Source organism: Antechinus flavipes, chromosome 6 (genome assembly GCF_016432865.1).
Source record: "Antechinus flavipes isolate AdamAnt ecotype Samford, QLD, Australia chromosome 6, AdamAnt_v2, whole genome shotgun sequence".
In the NCBI taxonomy this organism is placed as follows: domain Eukaryota; kingdom Metazoa; phylum Chordata; class Mammalia; order Dasyuromorphia; family Dasyuridae; genus Antechinus; species Antechinus flavipes.
The window spans coordinates 218,155,283-218,174,236 of NC_067403.1; the positions used below are offsets into that span (position 1 = coordinate 218,155,283).

The 18,954-nt window shown below is 37.6% G+C and overlaps 1 protein-coding gene across 6 annotated transcripts in view; it reads left to right on the top strand.

Annotated features, from left to right (window-relative positions):
• Positions 1 to 18,954, top strand: part of ANO5 (anoctamin 5) — a 144,791-nt gene that overhangs the window by 100,186 nt on the left and 25,651 nt on the right. For all 6 annotated transcript variants that reach the window (XM_051965629.1, XM_051965631.1, XM_051965634.1 and 3 more), the window contains 5 exons: positions 4,275 to 4,390; positions 9,596 to 9,730; positions 10,133 to 10,238; positions 10,335 to 10,395; positions 17,047 to 17,198. In XM_051965629.1, the coding sequence (XP_051821589.1) occupies positions 4,275 to 4,390; positions 9,596 to 9,730; positions 10,133 to 10,238; positions 10,335 to 10,395; positions 17,047 to 17,198 (570 nt within the window). The remainder of the gene's footprint in view (positions 1 to 4,274; positions 4,391 to 9,595; positions 9,731 to 10,132; positions 10,239 to 10,334; positions 10,396 to 17,046; positions 17,199 to 18,954) is intronic.

Below are 18,954 nucleotides of genomic sequence, written 5' to 3' on the forward strand. Positions count from 1 at the left end.
AATGCATTCATTTATTTAGATTTTTTTTTAACTAAGTGAAAGAGGAGATTCTTTTCCTCATTTCTTACCTTGCTTTTAATCACTGAATGGGTACAGTCTCAATTAAACTAAGACCTTAGCTTAAAAAGGACAAGGTCCCCCATTTCATCCAGAGCCTCCTTCATTAGTCTTGGTCTATATGTTGCCATTGGATCTAGATGGCTCTGGAAGGGAAAATGAGGCAGGTGAACTTTCCCAACCCTTCCCTCACTTAATCCTCTCCCTGTTGTCATGGTCCTCTTCCAGAACAAAGGACAAACAACAACAAAAAAAAGATCATTAATTCTTATAGGACCAACCTCAGTTGGGAGTTGTATTGTAAGAGTGCTTTACAAATTTAAAACCCTCTGTAAATATGAAATTTTGTTTTTTCCTTTTTTCCCCACTGGTTACATTCTGAAGCCCAGAAAAGGCAAATTGGTCTTTTAAAAATGATTTCTCACATTTATATTTGAAGATTCTTTCAAGAACAAAGCTAAAAAAATACCATGGTCCTATAGGGAAAAGCATACTATAACCCATAGGTGTTTCCAACTAAATCTTACTTAGAAAACTTTGAAGACTCATTACTAAGGGTTTGAAAATATCTCACTTTGTATTCAGAATTCTTAATTTGGGATCCACAAATTTGTTTTTGAAAATAACTTTGATCACTATATTTCACTATAATTTGTTTTCTTTGTAATTTTATATGTTTTATTTTCTTCACTTGAAAATAGTATTCTGAGAACAATCCATAGGCTTCCCGAGATTAAAGGGTCTGTAATTAAAAAAAAAAAAGGTTTAGGATCCCTGTTTTAGAAGTAGGGGTGGATGGATCTGCAATGTTGTTTTAAAAAGGATCAAATTTTTAAAATAAAAACATTATGTAAATTAAATTTTAATCTTTAAAAAAAAATTAAGAAAACAAACAAAAAAAAGTGATCCTTTTAATGGAATCCCAAGATATTTCATTGGGCTGTTATTATTCTTATTTTTATTTATTTTTTTAACTATTTCTTTATTACTGGGGCTCTTGGGGTTAAGTGATTTGCAGGGTCACATAGCTAGGATGTGTTAAGTGTCTAAGGCCAGCTTTGAACTCAGGTCCTCCTGACTTCAGGACTGGTGCTCTGTCCATTGCACCACCTAGCTGCCCCTATTACTTTTATTTTTAAAATAGATTTAAACTGTTTATCCTCTGTATATCACCTAAATTTCTCCTCCTTCACAGAGCACTATCCCATAAAACAATGAATTTTTGGTTAATTAAAAAAAGATAAAGAAAATGAAAACAATCAATACTAGGACGGGGGGGAACAAACTTGAAAATAAGTATAATGTTTCATAGCTATGGAGCTCCCACCTCTGCAAAAAAAGGATGAGGGGAAGGGTGGTATCTTATCTCCTCTGGTGTTAAGCTTATTCTTTTTCATTTTACAACATCTACTGTTGATTTTTTTTGTCTTGTTTTTGTGTTATATTTACATTGTTGTCATTATGCGTATTATTTTGACTGCTTTTTTCACTTTGCATCCATTCATATGTCTTCCCATTTTTTTTTCCTGTTACATTTACAGCAAGGGTTCTTGGAGTCTGTGATTTAAAAAAACAAACTATATTTCATATAATTGTTTTCTTTTGTAATCTTATGTTTTTTTAATATATGTATTTTAAAACATGATTCTTATCAGAGGTCTTTAGGCTCCACCAAAATGCCAAACTAGTCTAGGATACATACAAACGAATGTCCCTACTTTTCCAGAGATATGAAAATAAGGATAGATCTCTCTCTCTCTCTCTCTCTCTCTCTCTCTCTCTCTCTCTCAGGCAATTGGGGTTAGGTTAGGTGACTTGCCCAGAGTCACACAACTAGGAAGTGTTAAGTGTCTGAGGTCAGATTTGAATTCAGGTCCTCCTGAATTCAGGGCTGGTGCTTTCCTAGATAGAATGTTCTTAATAATTACTGTAGAGATCACTGCACATAAAAAGGCTGAGTTTAGTAGCTACTCCCCCTTCTCTCACAGCAGGCATTTTCATGGTACACAATAAACCACTTCAGAAAGCCCATCCCTGGAGATGCGCCTAGCATTCAGCCAGTCTGCCTATACATAGTAGTAGAACTGGTCTTCTTATCTCATTTGGAAGATGGGACTCAGTGAATGGTCTGGTGTCATCAGTGGTAAACAATATTCACAGAAGGCTTCAGTGTAAAGTGTGGAGACTCATCTCCTAGGAGTTGGTTATCCCTCTGGGATTTTTGTTTAGTGGTCCAACTCAGATTTCTGTTTCTTTAATTTTTAAGGGCCAGTAGAGGTGCTTTTACTTTATAAGAGACATCAAGTCTGTGGAAAGCAGAAAATTCCATGGAAATTTGGGTGGCTGCCTATCTACCCAAATTTACATATGGAGAAAAGCAATGGCACTAATCTGTCCACAAGAAATAACCCTATTTTAAGAGTTATTGAAACAATCACATCATTCTTATTATAGTAGATATTCTTTGAGATATTTATCATAGTTTCAGATCATTTAAATGTAGGAAAAAAATGATACACATGGGAAAATCAAGGGTCTTCTACACAATGCTGGCAGATTTTTCTGATGTGAATGGTGGTTTATGGCACGGCGGAAGTGGTCGAAGTGTTTCTTAATATCACAAAAGCAAGAGAAGCTGCTTCCCAGACTTGGCTATGGACCAGAGGAATTCCCCTTTGAGAGTAATACTAGGAACTGGCCTGATGCAAATGAGTCAGCCCTTGAGCAACCACAGGATGTCTTCAGTGGCAACTAAGTCATATCCAAACAGGAATTCCTCCTCTCATTGGTAGAATGGTCTGCCAGCATCTTTTTGAACATATCACTACATCTTGAGACAGCCCATTCGGAGTCTGAACAACTCTAATGCCCAAGAACTTCTCTTTATATTAAGCTGAAATCTCCCTCTTTTCAATTGCTGACATGTTATGAATTTTGCCTTTGGAGATTCAGCATTATAAATCTCCCTCTTCCATTATAGTAGTGTTCATATGCTTCAAAGACAGCTCTTGTCATGTCTTCCTCTTCTCAAGACTTTTCTTAGAGACTCAGAGTCTGTAATTCCTTAAGCCAATTCCCTTGCAGCACTGCTGCCCAGTTGGAGACAATCTACTTTCTGAATGTCCTTTCTCAAATGTGGTACCCAGAAATGGAAGTATCCACTTTTTTTTTTTTTTAACAGTTTCCTACATCCAAATACTCCAAGTTGTGGAGACTATGAAAATACAATTATATTATTGGTACTATGGGGAAGAGAGAAGGAGGATGACTGCTTTCTACTTTTTTTAATAGTCTTCTAATATAGGGAAGTAGACCCAGAAAATTCAGTGAACTTGGAGGCAAACTATATGGTTCAGGTCCTAGCTCTGTTGCTAATTGGGTGATGCTGGCCAAATTGCTTCATCTTTCTAAGCTTCAGTAATCCCTCATCTAGAAAATGGGGGAATTAATACTTACATTCTTTATCTTACAAATGATGGTTTTGGTAAAAATGTTCTGTAAAACTTAAAGGAATATAAAAAACAAAATCTGTGATTATTATGAATGAAAAGAGCAAATCACATATGCATATACATGTTTACATCTACACATATCTAAAACTTTAGAGGATTTTCAGAGTGGGGCATAATTGCTAAATAGCATAAGATGTCTACCTTTTGCTACAGAAGTAGCGGACAACAGCCATAGAGTGGAGACATATGCTGTCAGACATGATCAGTGTGGCTATGCATTTTGATCAGATGTTCTAATATTCTCCCCATTTTACAATTGGGGAAACTGAGGTAAACAAAGGGCAAATGACTCATTTAGTATCACACTGCTAATAAGCATCTGGGGTCATATTGGAGCTCTGGTCTTCCTGATTCTGGACTCAGTACTTTGTCCACTGTACCACCCAAATGCTGCGTCTAGATAGGAGAGAGTATTCTAGGTACAAGAGACAATGTAACAGATACCAAAGCCCTATTTCATAGAGTGATAAAGGAGAAAGTATTGCCTTTCATCACGTGCCATTTCTGATTTCCTCCTTGGCAGAGAATTCATTTTAAATGAATGAGATTTTAGGATCTTAAATAGGAAGTGTTCAAGCTAATGTGTACTGTACACAAAACCCCACCTCCACCCCAGGCATTATGCTGTGGTAACTGGGAGACACTGTCACCTCAATATTAACTTCTGTTTTGTCTTCTCTGTTTCATGTTAATGACTTTCTACAGTGCCAGTATTGGAAGAAAGCGAAGGATCAAAACTCTGGCAATGAGCGGTATACCCTCTATACTGAATGGGCTCGCTTCTTGCGGTTTTATAAGGAGCAGCCTTTAGATCTCATCAGGTAAGTTACTTCCAGGAGTATCAATGTGGATGAAATGTCCTTGGGGCTTCCTTTTTCACTTGATACTACTGGATTGGATCGCTCTTTCTCTCCCTCTCCCTCCCTTTCTTTCCTTCTCTCTTTCTTTCTCTCTCTCTCTCTCTTTCTCTCTTTCTCTCTCTCTCTCTCTTTCCTCCTCTCTCTCTTTCCTCCTCTCTTTCCTCTCTCTCTTTCTTCTCTCCCTTCCTCCCCCCTCTCCTCTCTCTCTCCCTTTTCCCTCTCCTCTCTCTCTCCCCCTCCTCTCTTTCTGTTATAGAAGAAAGAGCATCACTTCGGGAGTCAGAGGTTCTGATTTCAGTTCCTGCCTTTGATAAATACTACCTGTGTGTGTTCCTTAGTCCTATGTTATTAAGCAACTCAAATCAATAATTGTGTATTAAGCACTTATCATGTTTCAGGCACTTGCTAAGTCCTGGGTGTACAAAAAAAGGCAAAAAAAAAAAATCAATCCCAACCCAGAAGCATGTTATATTTCAGTTAACCACTTAGGTCTCAGTTTCCTTAACTGTATAGTAAAGAATATTAAACTCGATGACTTTCGAGTCCCTCACCAACTCTTGGTCTAAGATTATATCATATTGTATTGAACTGTCTCCCTCATGATCTTCTGGTTTCATCTTGGCTGCCATCTGCTGGTAGTTCAATTCTCCCAAGATTTTAATTGTAGGAAAACAAAAACAAGCCCTAACTTGTTAGCAATTAAGTGTCTGCAACTAAAGGTATTATGTTAACATCTGCAAAAACTGATGTTGAATTGTAGAAGGTCAGGTGGGATTAAGATACTATTTTATTTCTTTGTTTTTCTTTAACTCATTATTTCATTTTTCCAATTATATGTAAAAACAAATTTTAACATTTTTTCTCTTCTCCCTCCATTGAGAAGGCAAGCAATTTGACATAGGTTTTACATGCAAAACGCATTTCCATAGGATACCATTTTATTAATCATCATTAGAAGGCAGTGCTGTGTAGTAAACATAGTTGGGATGATCTGGGTTCAAATCCCTGCTCTGAAACTTACTAGCTATATGATTACATGATTCACTTGATCAGTCTCCAGCAAGACCTCAGGACTTATTTCCTAAGATGAATTACTGTTCCTTGTGGAAGCAGTTACCCTATACTGAAATGCAATGATGCAAGGATTATACTGAAGAGAACACAGATCCTTTGCATCCTATCTCTTGAAAAACATCCGCTAAAGGTGTGGTTTGTTTTGCACTTTCTAACAGTGGAGAGATTCCTTATTCTAATAAAATCACCTCTTGAAATATTGTAAATCTGTCCTTTATAAAGGAGCTGTCCCCTATAGCTCTACCTGCTTATGTCCCTATCTTCCCTTATTTTCCCTTATTTGGACTTCCTTCAGGTCAATCTAGAATCTTATCTTCTACAAGAAGGATTTCCTGATTTTTCTTACTTTCTTAATTCATTCTCTCTCTCTCTCTCTCTCGCTCTCGCTCTTTTTTACTTTCTTAATTGTCTCTCTCTCTCTCTTTCTCTATATATAAAATGTATGTATATGATCACACACACACACACACACACACACACACACACATATATATATATATGTCATCTGGATGGCACAGTGGATGGAGCACTGACTCCAGAGTCAAGAGGATCTAACTTCAAATCTGGCTTCAGACACATAATACTTACTAGCTGACCTGTGACTGTGACCTGTGACACTGACTAGTGACGCTGGGCAAGTCACTTAACCCCCATTGCCTCACCCCAAAAAAAAAAAAAGGAATGACTTCTTTGACAGTTAAGACTGTTTTATGCTTTTCTTTGTACAATGGCTGCTTGGCAAAGAGCCTTGAATATAATAGGTATTTTAAAAATGCTTATTGGCTCACTTGACTGTAAATGTTCAGTGACCATATTGGAATGTAGAAAGGAGAACGATCTCATATCATACTATTTATTAGTATTTCTATTGGAATTTCCCTAAACACCTATTTTGAATTTGTTTGTCTGGTTCATTCAAGGTAAAATACCAGATAATATTTGAAATTCATTGATCTTCCTCTCCATGGGCAGGTTTAACATGTGTTTGTGAAAGGATTATTAATTTTATTGTATTTGAGGAGAGAAAAATCAGAGAGAAGAGGCTTAATAGATGCAAAATTATGATAACAGCTCCCCAGAAAAGCCCTGTGGTGATCTTCTTTCCTTCAAAAGTACTATCTACTGCATAAGGCCTTAGTCCCCAGATACAACATTAGCAAATATGTTTTCTATTATTTAGGCCTTGGCCAATTGGCCCTGGTGGATTTCAGCTGTCAAGAGGAATGAGTATGTCATTTCCTATAATTATCAACCTGTTGGTGGTTTTCTTCCCTAAACTTAAGCTTCTTAATTCCCTGAGCTTGATTTTTCCCTCAAAATGAAAAACTCTGTTGTCATCTTCTTCCAAAATCTCATCCATTTTTCCATTTTTCTTTGGAATGCCATTGGGAAGAGAACTTCTAGGGAAATTGCATTGGAAGGAGTGCATTTTCAGTGCAGTTCTTCTATGAAGCAATTTGTTGTTCTTCAGATTTTTCAGTCATATCCAACTTTTCATGACCCCATTTGGGGTTTTCTTGGCAGAGATTCTGGAATGGTTTCCATTTTCTTCTCCAGCTCATTTTACAAATGAGGAACTAAAACAAGTAGGGTGAAGTGACTTACCCTGAGTCAAATAGCTGGTAAGTGACTGAGGCCAGATTTGATGAATTTTCCTGACCCCAGGCCTGGTAGTCTAACTACTATACCACCTCGCTACAATGACAACAACAATAACTTGCTGTAAATTCTCTACATACAAGGATCTTTTGGAGGCAACAACTTTCTCCAAGCCCTGTATGCCTAATATTCTAAAAAAGAGATAGTGGTTAATCATGGATTTTTTTTTTTTTTGGCAGAATGATGCTATATTAGCTAAAACATTCAGCAGTTTTTCATAAAATCTTAACATATTAATCAATGTTTTGTTTTAATATTTCATCTTCATTTCCAAATATATTCCTTCTCAGAGCCATCCCCTGTGGCAAAAAAATAAAAAAAGAAAGAAGTCTAAAAAGTAGATTAGTAAAACTTAGCAATACATCAACTGACTGTATCACTATAATGTAATGTTTCCCTCCCAGGAGAAGACAACCTAGGCAAAGAAGGAAGGCATTTATTTTCAAATGATTTCTCCTTTTGCCTTCCAATCCCAATCCACACCCCTTTCTCTAAACTGATGACTATCTCAAAATTCTCAACAAGAACTGGGAGCCATTTTTTTTTTTTTTTTTTTTTTGCTCCAATCTGTGTTCCAAACAGAAGTTTATATAACCAGATTTATTGGCTGGTGGAAATATCTACACAAAAGCTTCTTTTCCTTCTGTTCTCAGGAAGCTTTTTACTTAGTTACTAGCTAACCCATAGAGTTCCCAAGAGTTGGGAAACAGTTTTATAGATTATGAATGAAATGTCTAATAACAGACTTATTCATGAAATTTCCTCTATGACAGAAAGAAATCTCTTTGGATGAGTCTCTAGGGATGGTGAGGCATTTGGTATGGGGAGAAAATAGTAATAGGCTGGGAGTCAAGGAACGTGGTTTCTTTCTTTTTTTTTTAATTTAATTTTATTTTATTTAATAATAACTTTATATTGACAGAGTCCATGCCAGGGTAATTTTTTTACAATATTATCCCTTGCACTCGCTTCTGTTTCGATTTTTCCCCTCCCTCCCTCCACCCCCTCCCCTAGATGGCAAGCAGTCCTATATATGTTAGATAGGTTGCAGTATATGCTAGATACAATATATGTTTGCAGAACCGAACACTTCTCTTGTTGCACAGGGAGAATTGGATTCAGAAGGTAGGAACGTGGTTTCTAAATCTAGTTCTGTTAGACTAGTTATGTGATCTTAGCTAAGTCAAGTTGAGATAATTGGAAAAAGCAAACAAGTTTGACGCTTATTCCTCCCTCTCTTCTTTATGGTGGTGAAGTACTTTGTGAGGAGACTACTATCTATACTATCTGAATTAGATGATATGTTTGATTAATTTCAGTAAACTGATTTCCCCCCTCTCTTTTAAAGTTTTATTATTATTATTATTATTATTATCATAAGTTGTCTGAGTGGGAAATATGTTGTTGATATTTAGTTGTTTTTCAGACATGTCCAAAGTCTTCATAATTTCTTTAGGAGTTTTCTTGGAAAAGATACTGAAATGTTATTTCTATTTCCTTGTCCAGTTCTTTTGACAGATGGAGAAATTGAGGCCCAGAGTCACACAACTAATATGTGTCTGAGGCTGGGTGTGAACTTAGGAAAACGAATCTTCTTAACTCCAGCCTCAGCACTCTATCCACTTTGCCATCTACCTAGTTGTCCTGTTGTTCAGTGATGAGGATATGAAAACTATCTCGATTTATCTATTCTGTCTATTTATATTAAATGAGAGAATTGGATTAAGCTATCATTATGGTCCCTTCTAGTTCTAGGGAGGAAGAGATCTGTTTGATTTGTATTTGAGAAGCAAAAAACAAACCTTAGAAGCACTTTTCCCCTCCTAAGGCAATTGGGGTTAAGTGATTTGCCCAGGGTTATACAGCTAGGAAGTGTTAAGTGTCTGAGGCCAGATTTGAACGCAGGTCCTCCTGACTAAAGGGCTGGCACTTTATTTGCTGTACCACCTAGCTGTCCCCTTTAGAAGCATTTTTGAAACCTTACTCAGAGTTGAAACTCTAGCAGGGGTCCTCAAACTACAGCCAGCGGGCCAGATGCAGCAGCTGAGGACTTTATCCCCTCACCCAGGGCTATGAAGTTTCTTTATTTAAAGGGCCACTAAACAAAGTTTTTGTTTTTACTATAGTCCAGCCCTCCAACAGTCTGAGGGACAGTGAACTGGCCCCCTATTTAAAAAGTTTGAGAACCCCTGTACAGGATCAAGAGATTTCAATCTGGAAGGAACTAAAGAGATTTCCCAGAGAAGGAAAATGTGGCCTGGAGTAGTTTTAATTACATGACTTCCCCAAGATCACACTAGTGGTAATCATCAGGATCTGAATTCAAGCCTGTTTTCCCTGACTCCAAATTCAGAATTCTTTCTACTTCACTGCCTAGAGTTTGCCCTGGGAAGCCAGTTTGTCTCTGAACCTGTTTTTACCTCTTCTCCACAGGAGATATTATGGAGAGAGAATTGGCATCTATTTTGCCTGGCTGGGATTCTATACCGAGATGTTGTTCTTTGCTGCCGTTGTTGGTGCAATCTGTTTTTTCTATGGTTTGGTAACAATGACTGGCAACATGAGCAGGTAAGGATCCCTCCCCTCTTCCAAAACATGAAAAGGTTTGCCCATGCACTGAACTTCATCTTTACATCAAAAAATTTCTGCGATAATTTTCCAGTCTTGTTAAGAGAATAGCTTGCCTTGCATTTCTCCCCTTTCCAATCCACCTTCACCTAGTGACCAAAGCTTTTCCTAAAGCTCAGTTCTGGCTGTGCTACCCCATACTCAATAAACCCCAGCAGCTTTTTTTTTATTTGTTTATATTCTGTTTGGCATTGGAGTCCTTCCACAATCTCTCCTATCTTCCTAAGCTTATTACACATAATTGTATTTCAGGTATTTTACATTCCAGCTAAGCTGGGCTCCTTACCATTGCTCCTATGTGCCATCATATCTCTCTTTTTCATGTCTTTGTCTCCCTTGCAGCATAGAAATCTGCAATGAATCCATTGGAGGAGCGATCATCATGTGTCCTCTCTGTGATGTGAAATGTGAATATTGGAAATTGAATACCACATGCGAATCCTCACGGGTCTGTATCCTTCTTTGGACTGGGGAGATCGAGAGGTCATTGGGATGTCAGTACCAGCTGGTGATTGATGAATCTTCTTTGTCTTTTCCTCTGCAGTATTCGCACTTGTTTGATAACGTGGCCACCCTCTTTTTTGCAATATTCATGGGAATTTGGGGTGAGTATCTCTGCACAGAAATGAGCGGCATTGTGGTGTAATGGAAGATCTGGGTATAAAACGCTCCTCTGTCTCACTGGTTCAGTGATCTTGGGCTAGTTTTGTAACTTTTCAGTGCTGCAGAGAACTTTCTAAGATGCGAAATTTCAGAAAAGGTGACAATCTGCATTGATAGATGATGCTCCTCCCTGGGAGCTCACTACACCAATGAGATTACAGTTGTAATCCCTATCCCTCTCTCTGCATTGGGACCAACTTCTTTTAAAGGCTGCATTACACCTTTCCCCATGTGGTCCCCCAAGAGACTTCTTTACATTCATGCATTAAGGCAAACGTACTACATAACCTCAAAAATCCCTTTCACTTCAGAATTTCTGTGATTTGAAATGAATGTCCTCTTTAAATAATGAAATTTTTTAAAATTACCAACTGATTTGATTCTTTAAGCAAAACAAAACTGATTTTTAAAATGTAGTAATAAAAATGAAAGGCTGCATGACATGGTAAACAGTGACCTCAGTCAGGAAGATTTTAGTTCAGGTCCCACCTCCAAACATAGTTGCTTGTGAAAATTTTTAGCTGCAGAACAGATGCCAATGATGGAGGGAATTTCTTCATTTGGAATTCCTTCCCTCGATTAAATCACCAATTAACCAGTCCAAAACAAAACAAATCACCATACCAATGCCATTGCTACCTTATTCTAATGCTTCATTGTGACTTAGAAGTGCCCATAGGATCTTGAAGGCGGTCTTAGGAAAATAGCTTTTCTTACAGGTCCTATATACTATACTTTAGCCTATGAACTTTTGGGAGGGGAGAAGGAAAAATGCATATTTATGCAATATGGTCTAAATGAAAAGTTTTTTCAATTATAGCTGCTCTTATTCAATCCAACAAGTTTCTATTAAGTATCTATGACACAGGAGATTTGGTCCAATAGAAAAGGACCCAGTTCTGGAGACATAAGCCCTGGGTTTATCCTACCTCAGACACATCAAGATGAATGAAGAGTACAGTCTTGCCAATGACCCATCTTTTGTTTAAGGACCAGCCTTGCTAAACTTAGAGAGGCCTATCACTAGCTAAGCCATGTATTTTTTCTAGCCATAGAAAAACATTTGTAGGCCATGTGCTGTAATGATAAGTAGAATAGTTGATAAGACATGTAAGTATCTCTGTGTACTAGTTTAAGAGGCTTAGCTTACCCTGCACTGTTGAATGTAGGGGCTAGAACACAGGATGTGTGGGGGAAAAAAAAGGATAAAGATGCAGAGGAAGTTGAAATTAATGGATTCTATAGTATTTCCAGAAAAAGATTGTTCCATATTTGGTGAGTCAATAAAAGTAAATCTTGATATCATAGGCCATCTAAACCCACTTCTAGATTTTTCAGGATGTATCATTATAGCTCATAAATCTATATTTGGAAGGGACCATAAGGTCATCTCGTATTCTTGCATAGTTCAGGGCTGGAACAGACTTTATGGTGTTGATTCTTTCATTTTTACATTTAAAGAAACTGAGAACCAGAGTGGTTAAGTGCCAAGAGTTTTACAGTTATTAATTGCCTAAGACAATTCCTTTTGATGCTTCAGTCCAACACTGCATTCAATATAACTATGCTGAAGGAAATCCAGAGTAGGAAGACAAATACTGACTTGTACTCTGAATCCTAGTATTTCCTTCATTGTGTCAAGTGAGGTGACAACATGGAGAGAAAGAGATCACTGGAATGGGATCCAGGAGGCCTGGACACAAGTCCTTGTGTACCTTGGCAAGCCACTCAACCTCTGTTTTCTCATCTGTAAAATGAGAAGGTGGAATAATAACCATTGATGGCTAATTGATAATCCCATCATCTTAAAAGCTCTTTATTCTGTGATTCTTATTTGGTTGGGGAACCCAAAGATGAATTTCAAAAGATCTATAATCTGTTTGAATTCTAGCTTCAGTGACACAAATTCTTTTTGTTTTTAACCTCAATCCAGCAACATTTATTAAATACCTACTGCGTGTCAGGTATTGTGTTTAGTACTATGATACAGAAAGAGTCAGAAAACAACCTGTGGCTTTGAGCAATTAACAATCTAATGGGAAAAACAACAATCCATCAATAAGCACTTATGAAGCACCTTTTAAGTGCTCTGGCACTGTGCTAAGCCAGAAGATACCAAAAGAGTCAGAAGACAACCTGTGGCTTTAAACAGTAAACAATCTAATGGGGGAAACAATAATTCATCAATAAGCACTTATTAAGCCACCTTCTAAGTGCCAGACACAGAAGGGGATACCAAAAGAGGCAAAAGACAAATTCTGATCCTCCTTCTGGGCATCCTAGTAGATGCTTTAAAAGGATGTTGTTGTTGAAACAATTTCTTTCTGGGTGACCAAGCTTTTACCTCTCAATTAATATAGTATGCAGATTATTATTGTAACATCTCCCATCAATTATAAAATGTGTCCTATCTGAAAATTCAAGAGACTGACTTACATCCCCAATGAAGACTCTGAGAGGTACTTTGACAATGCTGCCATCAAGTGGTTCTTTCAGGGATTGTCAGTGTAGCAGAGAACTGATTTGCACTTGAATTTTTGTATGTCTTTCATTCACCACTTGGGAATTCAATGAAATGATATACATTGTTCCCATCAATGGGAGAGATACAGAAATCCTGGTTTCTGCCCCCAAAGAGCTTACAATCGCTGTACAGACATTTAATCCTTAAGTGTTTATTATGGCAAGCTACTGCAAAAGGTATATTATGGCTAGGGGTCATGAAAATGAGACTTGGGCATGTTTGTAGGCCCTTAGTGGCTACAGATTTCAGCTCCTCTCCTGTGGGACAGTTCTTTAAAAACTGAATCATTCACATGCATCATATAGGGAAAGAGCTCTGACTCTGGAATCAGGGAAACCACTTGACTTAAATGGCCTCTGAGATCCCTTCTAGATTCTAGCTTCTTGCTTCATATATAAAATATAATTTTTTGGAGGAAGGAAGGAAGGAAAGAAGGAAGGAAGGAAGCAAACTAGGAAGGAAGGAAAAGAGGGAGGGAAGGAAAGAAAAGGTAAAGTGTGTAATCTTAGATAAGTTACTTCATTTACTTGGGCCTCAGTTTACTTATGTGTATAATGAGGGAATTAGAATAGATGGTCTCTGACATTTTTTTCAGCATTAGACTTATAAATCTATTATATACTGAAATTCTCAGGTTCGGGGTGGGGCTAGCTTGGCTGTGGATTTTCAGTAAGTTTATAGTATGTTTTGGAGTCAGAAGATCTGGATTTAAACCCAGTTTTGCCACTTGTTGCTTATATAATCTTGGCCATTCACTTAACTTTCAATACTTTCACCTATAAAATAGGGATACCTGTAGCCCCTAATTCAAATGAGGTGTTATATTTAAAGCTCAGTGTGACTCTATAGTGCTCCACATATGGCAGGGGAAAAGAAAGAATTAGATTCCACAAGTAAAGGGAAGAGGATACTTCTGGATATCATCCAGTTACAAAGTTTCCACCTTGTCACAAGGAGTTGTTTCCTAACAAGAAATTTGATTTGAATTAAATTCATCTCTGTTTCACATAAAATGTCTAAAAGTATTTTGAATATGCTTCTCTAATGATGAAAATCAGACCCCCCTCCCCCCCAAAAAAAGTACAACAAATATGGGAGAAACTTTTGTTCTTCTCTAAAAGCCCAGATCTCAATAATATGACACCTATTGTGGAAGTAGTCTAAGACTTCCCATTCTTTGGTCCCACTGCATCTGGAGACATCTCCATCCTCACCTGGACGGATTCCAAATCAGAATGGACTTTCCACTTCTAAAATTCAGAGCCAAACCACATCCTTGGCTCTTAACAAAATCCTTCTGCCCAGCTTCTCCTCCTGAATTATTTAGATGACCATCCCTTTGTGATGAAGTTATCAGTATGTATTGATTATACTAAATGGCTTTCAAGAGCAGTTTCTAAAATGTGCTGCCTTGAGAAAGCACTTTGCTTTCCTTGGGAGATGGGAAGACCCAGTCTCAGAGAAGTTGGGATTGAGTGGTAAGGTGGGGCAATGGCTGGGATAGTAAAAAGAAATCCTCTGCTTGAAAAAAAGTGACAGTTCAATATCTCACATCACATTTTTATTGTAATTTCCTAGAGAAGCTACATGACGTAGAGCATTCTGGACTTAGATTCAAGAGGCTTCAAATCCCATCAATTTCCAATTCAGACTCTTAGTTTCTTCAACTATAAAATGGGGATAATGATAGACTGTCTACCTTAGAACAACATGATGAACCCTAAATGCAAAGAGGAGTTTTTATTATATTATACATATGCAAGAAGCTTCATAGATCAAGAGTGGAAAGGAACCTCACAGGCCATTTAGGCAGTATTTATTTTTACAAATAAGGAGAAGTGATTTCCCTAGGAAAAAGAAGTGAATTGATAGAGGATCATTGAGTTACAGATATAATGCTGAAAGGGGCCTCAGAAAAGAAGGGAGGAATGGAATAAGGAAGGGAAAAAGGAAAGGAAAGAAGGAATGAGAGGGAAGGAAAGAGAAAGGAAAGTAAGACGGTAAGAAAGAGGTAAGAAAGGAAAGTTGAAGAAATGAAAGGAAAAAATTAAGGAAGGAAAGATAAGGAAAGAAGGAAAGGAAAGGAAGCAAGGAAAGTTAGGGAAAGAAGCAGGAAGGGAGGGAAAGCAGAAAGGAAAGAAGTAAAGAACTGGGAAAAGAAAGGAAGAGATAGAAGGAAGCAAGGGAAGGGGAGAAAAGGAATGGGAAGAAGAAAGGAAAAAGGAGAGGAAAGAAAGAATGGAGAAAGGAATAAAAGAAGAAATTAAGCATTTATTTAGCAAGTACTATGTGCCTGGCATTGTGCAGAGCACTTTACAAATATTATCTCTTTTAATCTTCACAACAACTCTGACAGATAGTTGTTATTGGTGGTCCTTTTTATAATTGAGGAAATTGAGACACATAGAGATTAAGACTTGCCCAGGTTCCCTAAGCTAGTGTCTGTGGCCAAATGTGAACTTAGAACTGACCATTCTGAACCCAGAAGTCTTACCACTGTGCTACCTAGCTGTTTCAAAAGCTAGCTGATCTGTCTTATTATACAAATGAGAAAACTAAGGCCAGAATATTGAAGTGACTTGGTGTCTAGCCCCATCCTTCATGGCCCAGTGAGGTTAAGTGACTTGCCCATGGTCTCGCAGCTAGAAAACTATATATGCAGAATTCTGTGATTTTTGTCTGCAAGATTGCTAGAAATTTGGGGGAAACCTAATATTGCCACTGAGGGTGAATTCTGCATTGGTCTGTCAAATATTTTTGAGAGAGAACTCTTGGCTGCCTTAGTAGATAAAACTTTAGAGATACTGAGGTCACAAATATTATTTGACCCATGCAGGGCTAAGAGGAGTTAGGGGAGAGACCTGTGCAAAGTCTAGCCCTGCAGTCTCTATCTGATGCCCTCCTGCCCCCTACCCAAATTATTACTTTTTGAAGCATAAGCTTTGGGTATCAGCTTGGCTTCCTGCCAGCCTCAGGCCGGAGGGATGTCAAAACCAATGTTCTTCAAAAGCATTGGGTTGTCTTGCTTTTTTCCAGTCTAAAGGCAGAAATTAGGCCTGGATGTTGATTCCATTGCTGTAGGGAGCTTCCTTTACCTTCACTGTAGCTTACAGTCTTAGAGGAAAACCCAGAGCACTGAGGCAGAAGAGTCTGGCCTAGGGGAATTGAGCTAACCTGTGTCAAAAATGTGAAAAGCTGAAAGTGCAGTTGGGAACAAGAAGACTCTTGTAGCTCAGATGGTAAACATGTTAGAAAAGGAAAAATCAGGCCAGGAATGGCCTTTTCTTCTTGGGTTACTGCTGAAGCATTGGCTTTTTGGTTTCATTTGATTTGATTTTTCAATTAACCAGCATTTACTTTACTTCATGCCTTCCCTCAATTCAAAATGTTAAACAAACAGACTTTTTTGTAATAAATAAGCTTAGTGAAGGAAAACAAGTTCCCACATTGGCCATACCCCAAAATGTGTCTCATTCTTCGCCTTGAATCCAAGCCTTCTCTGTTGGGAGGTAGGTAGCATGCTTCCTCAAGGATCCTCTGAAATCAAGGCAGGAAATTTTATTTATCAGGATTCTTGTAGTCTTTCAGAGTTGTCTGTGACATAGAATGAGGTATACAGAACAAGAACAATTTATAAGATTGATGTAGTAACAACATTGTTTTCTGTTTCTCTCTCTTTTCTGTCTCTCTCTTTGTTTTTCCCCCCTCTCTTTTTTTGTCTCTTTGTTTCTCTCTTTGTCTCTCTCTGTGTGTCTTTTTTCTGTTTCTCTCTGGATGAGTCTCTTTGTTTTTCCCTTCATCTCTTGGTTTTCTTTTTTTGTCTCTCTGTCGCTCTCTCTTTATCTTTTTGTCCCTTTTTGTCTCTGTTTCTGTCTCTCTTTGTTTTTCTGTATCTCTATCTCTCTTTCCCTTTCTTTTTTGTCTCTCTGTTTCTCTCTGTCTTTCCCTGTGTCTCTCTTTGTCTTTTTCTCTTGTCTCTTTTTGTCTCTGTTTCTGTGTCTCTATCATCTGTTTGTCTCCCTTCCTTCTTCCCTCTCTTCTTTCTCACCCTTCCATCCTCACTTTGTAGTTACATTATTTCTGGAGTTTTGGAAACGACGCCAAGCTCGGCTAGAGTACGAGTGGGATTTGGTGGACTTCGAGGAAGAGCAGCAGCAGCTCCAACTGAGACCTGAATATGAAGCCAAGTGTACTCTAAAGAAAAAGAACCCTGTGACTCAGGTAACAGCACAGCTTGTACAGAAGTGGGGGTCCCAATCTTTGAGCCAGTAAAGTGGTACAGTGCATAAAGAGCTGGCCTGGAGTCAGAATGATCTGAATTCAGATTTGGCTTTAGACGTTTAACTTGCCTGGCCAAGCCACTTAACTCTTGGTTTGTCTCATTTGTAAAATGAGGATAATAATAGCCTCTACCTCCCAGGATCTTTATGAGGATAAAATAATATTTGCAAAGTGCTTTGTCAGCCTTAAAGAGCTTTATGAATGCTAGCAATTTTAATTATTATTTAATTGTTATATGACTTAAAAGATGTGTCATGTTTCGGTTGGTTGTAACCACCCGTGTTAAGAACATGGAGACATGGATTTTAGTTCCCACTCTGACAAATAATAGCTGTGTGATCTGCACAAGAGCCAAGAAAACTCTATGCATATTGGATGCTATATCTAAAATTTGGGAGTGATTATACATTTATTCATCTGAAGGGAAAGGGTTTTGGCTGTATTTTATCATGAAATCCATTCCATCTAAGATCTATGTCATCTAAGTTTTGCTTCACAGTTTTTAAAGAATAATTTATTATTTTGTTTATTATTTATATGATTTTAAAGGAGATTGTGTTTTTTTGAAACAGGTCAACAATCACTCTGTAATAAAGGTTACTTTGTTTAGAGTGCTCACTTATAAACTCAAAAGATTGACAGAGGAAAATGAACCTCATTGAAAAGACAATGAATCTAAAAGTAGAGATTTAATATTCAAAGTGACTATTAATTGATAAGGAAACAGGTTGTAGAGATTAGAGCACAGGCTTTATTTAGCATAAGAAAAATTCAGATTCATATTTGGCACCTGATAGATACTGGCCTTAACTGTAAAATGGCAATAGAGATAGCATTTACCTCCTAGAATTGTTGTGAGATACAAATAAGATAATTATAATTTGCTTAGCGCAGTATCTTACATATAAGTACTATGTAAATATTAGTTATAATCATCATCATCATGCAACTACCCCACTCCCAGAAACTCTTTAAGACTTTAAGTTATAAGAGGGTTGCTAAACTGTATTATAACATTTTTAGTTAGGAGTTTTCATAATGGGGGAATCCCAAGGCCAGTGAAACCACAATGAAAAAAAATCTGGAAAAATCACAATAAGAGAGTATCTTCCCCCATTATGTGGGTGGGCATCTCAATTAAAAAATCACCTAGAAGATGAAATTTATAATAATCTGGCACCTGAGTTGGTTTATGAACAAGTCGGTACCCCTGACAATCCATTTCAGAACTTCTTGTTCTCCAGTGTTGGGGGAAGTAGCAAATGAAACTTTCCAGCCCTGGCCATTCATGAAGTCAGAATAGTGTCTCCCAAATCTTTTCTAAAAAGCCAAAGGAATCCATTGATTCATACCCAGATCAGCTCCCATTGATTCACTTCTGATCCCATAGGTGGAGTGTGTTTGTTCCTTTTTTTTTTTTTTTAAATAGGGAGTTTAAAAAATCCTATGTCAGATCCTAGCCTCAGCATTATCTAGAACAGAGCTTCTTAAACTGTTTCCACTTACGACCTCTTTTCACCTGAGAAATTTTTACGCTACCCTAACTATATAGGTATATAAAATAAATATACAAACATAATAAATCATGATTTCTCAATCCCCACATCTAATTATGTGACCCCATATAGGGTCACAACCCACAACTTAAGATGCTTTGATTTAGATTCAAAGGGGGATCACATAGCTAGCAAATGGC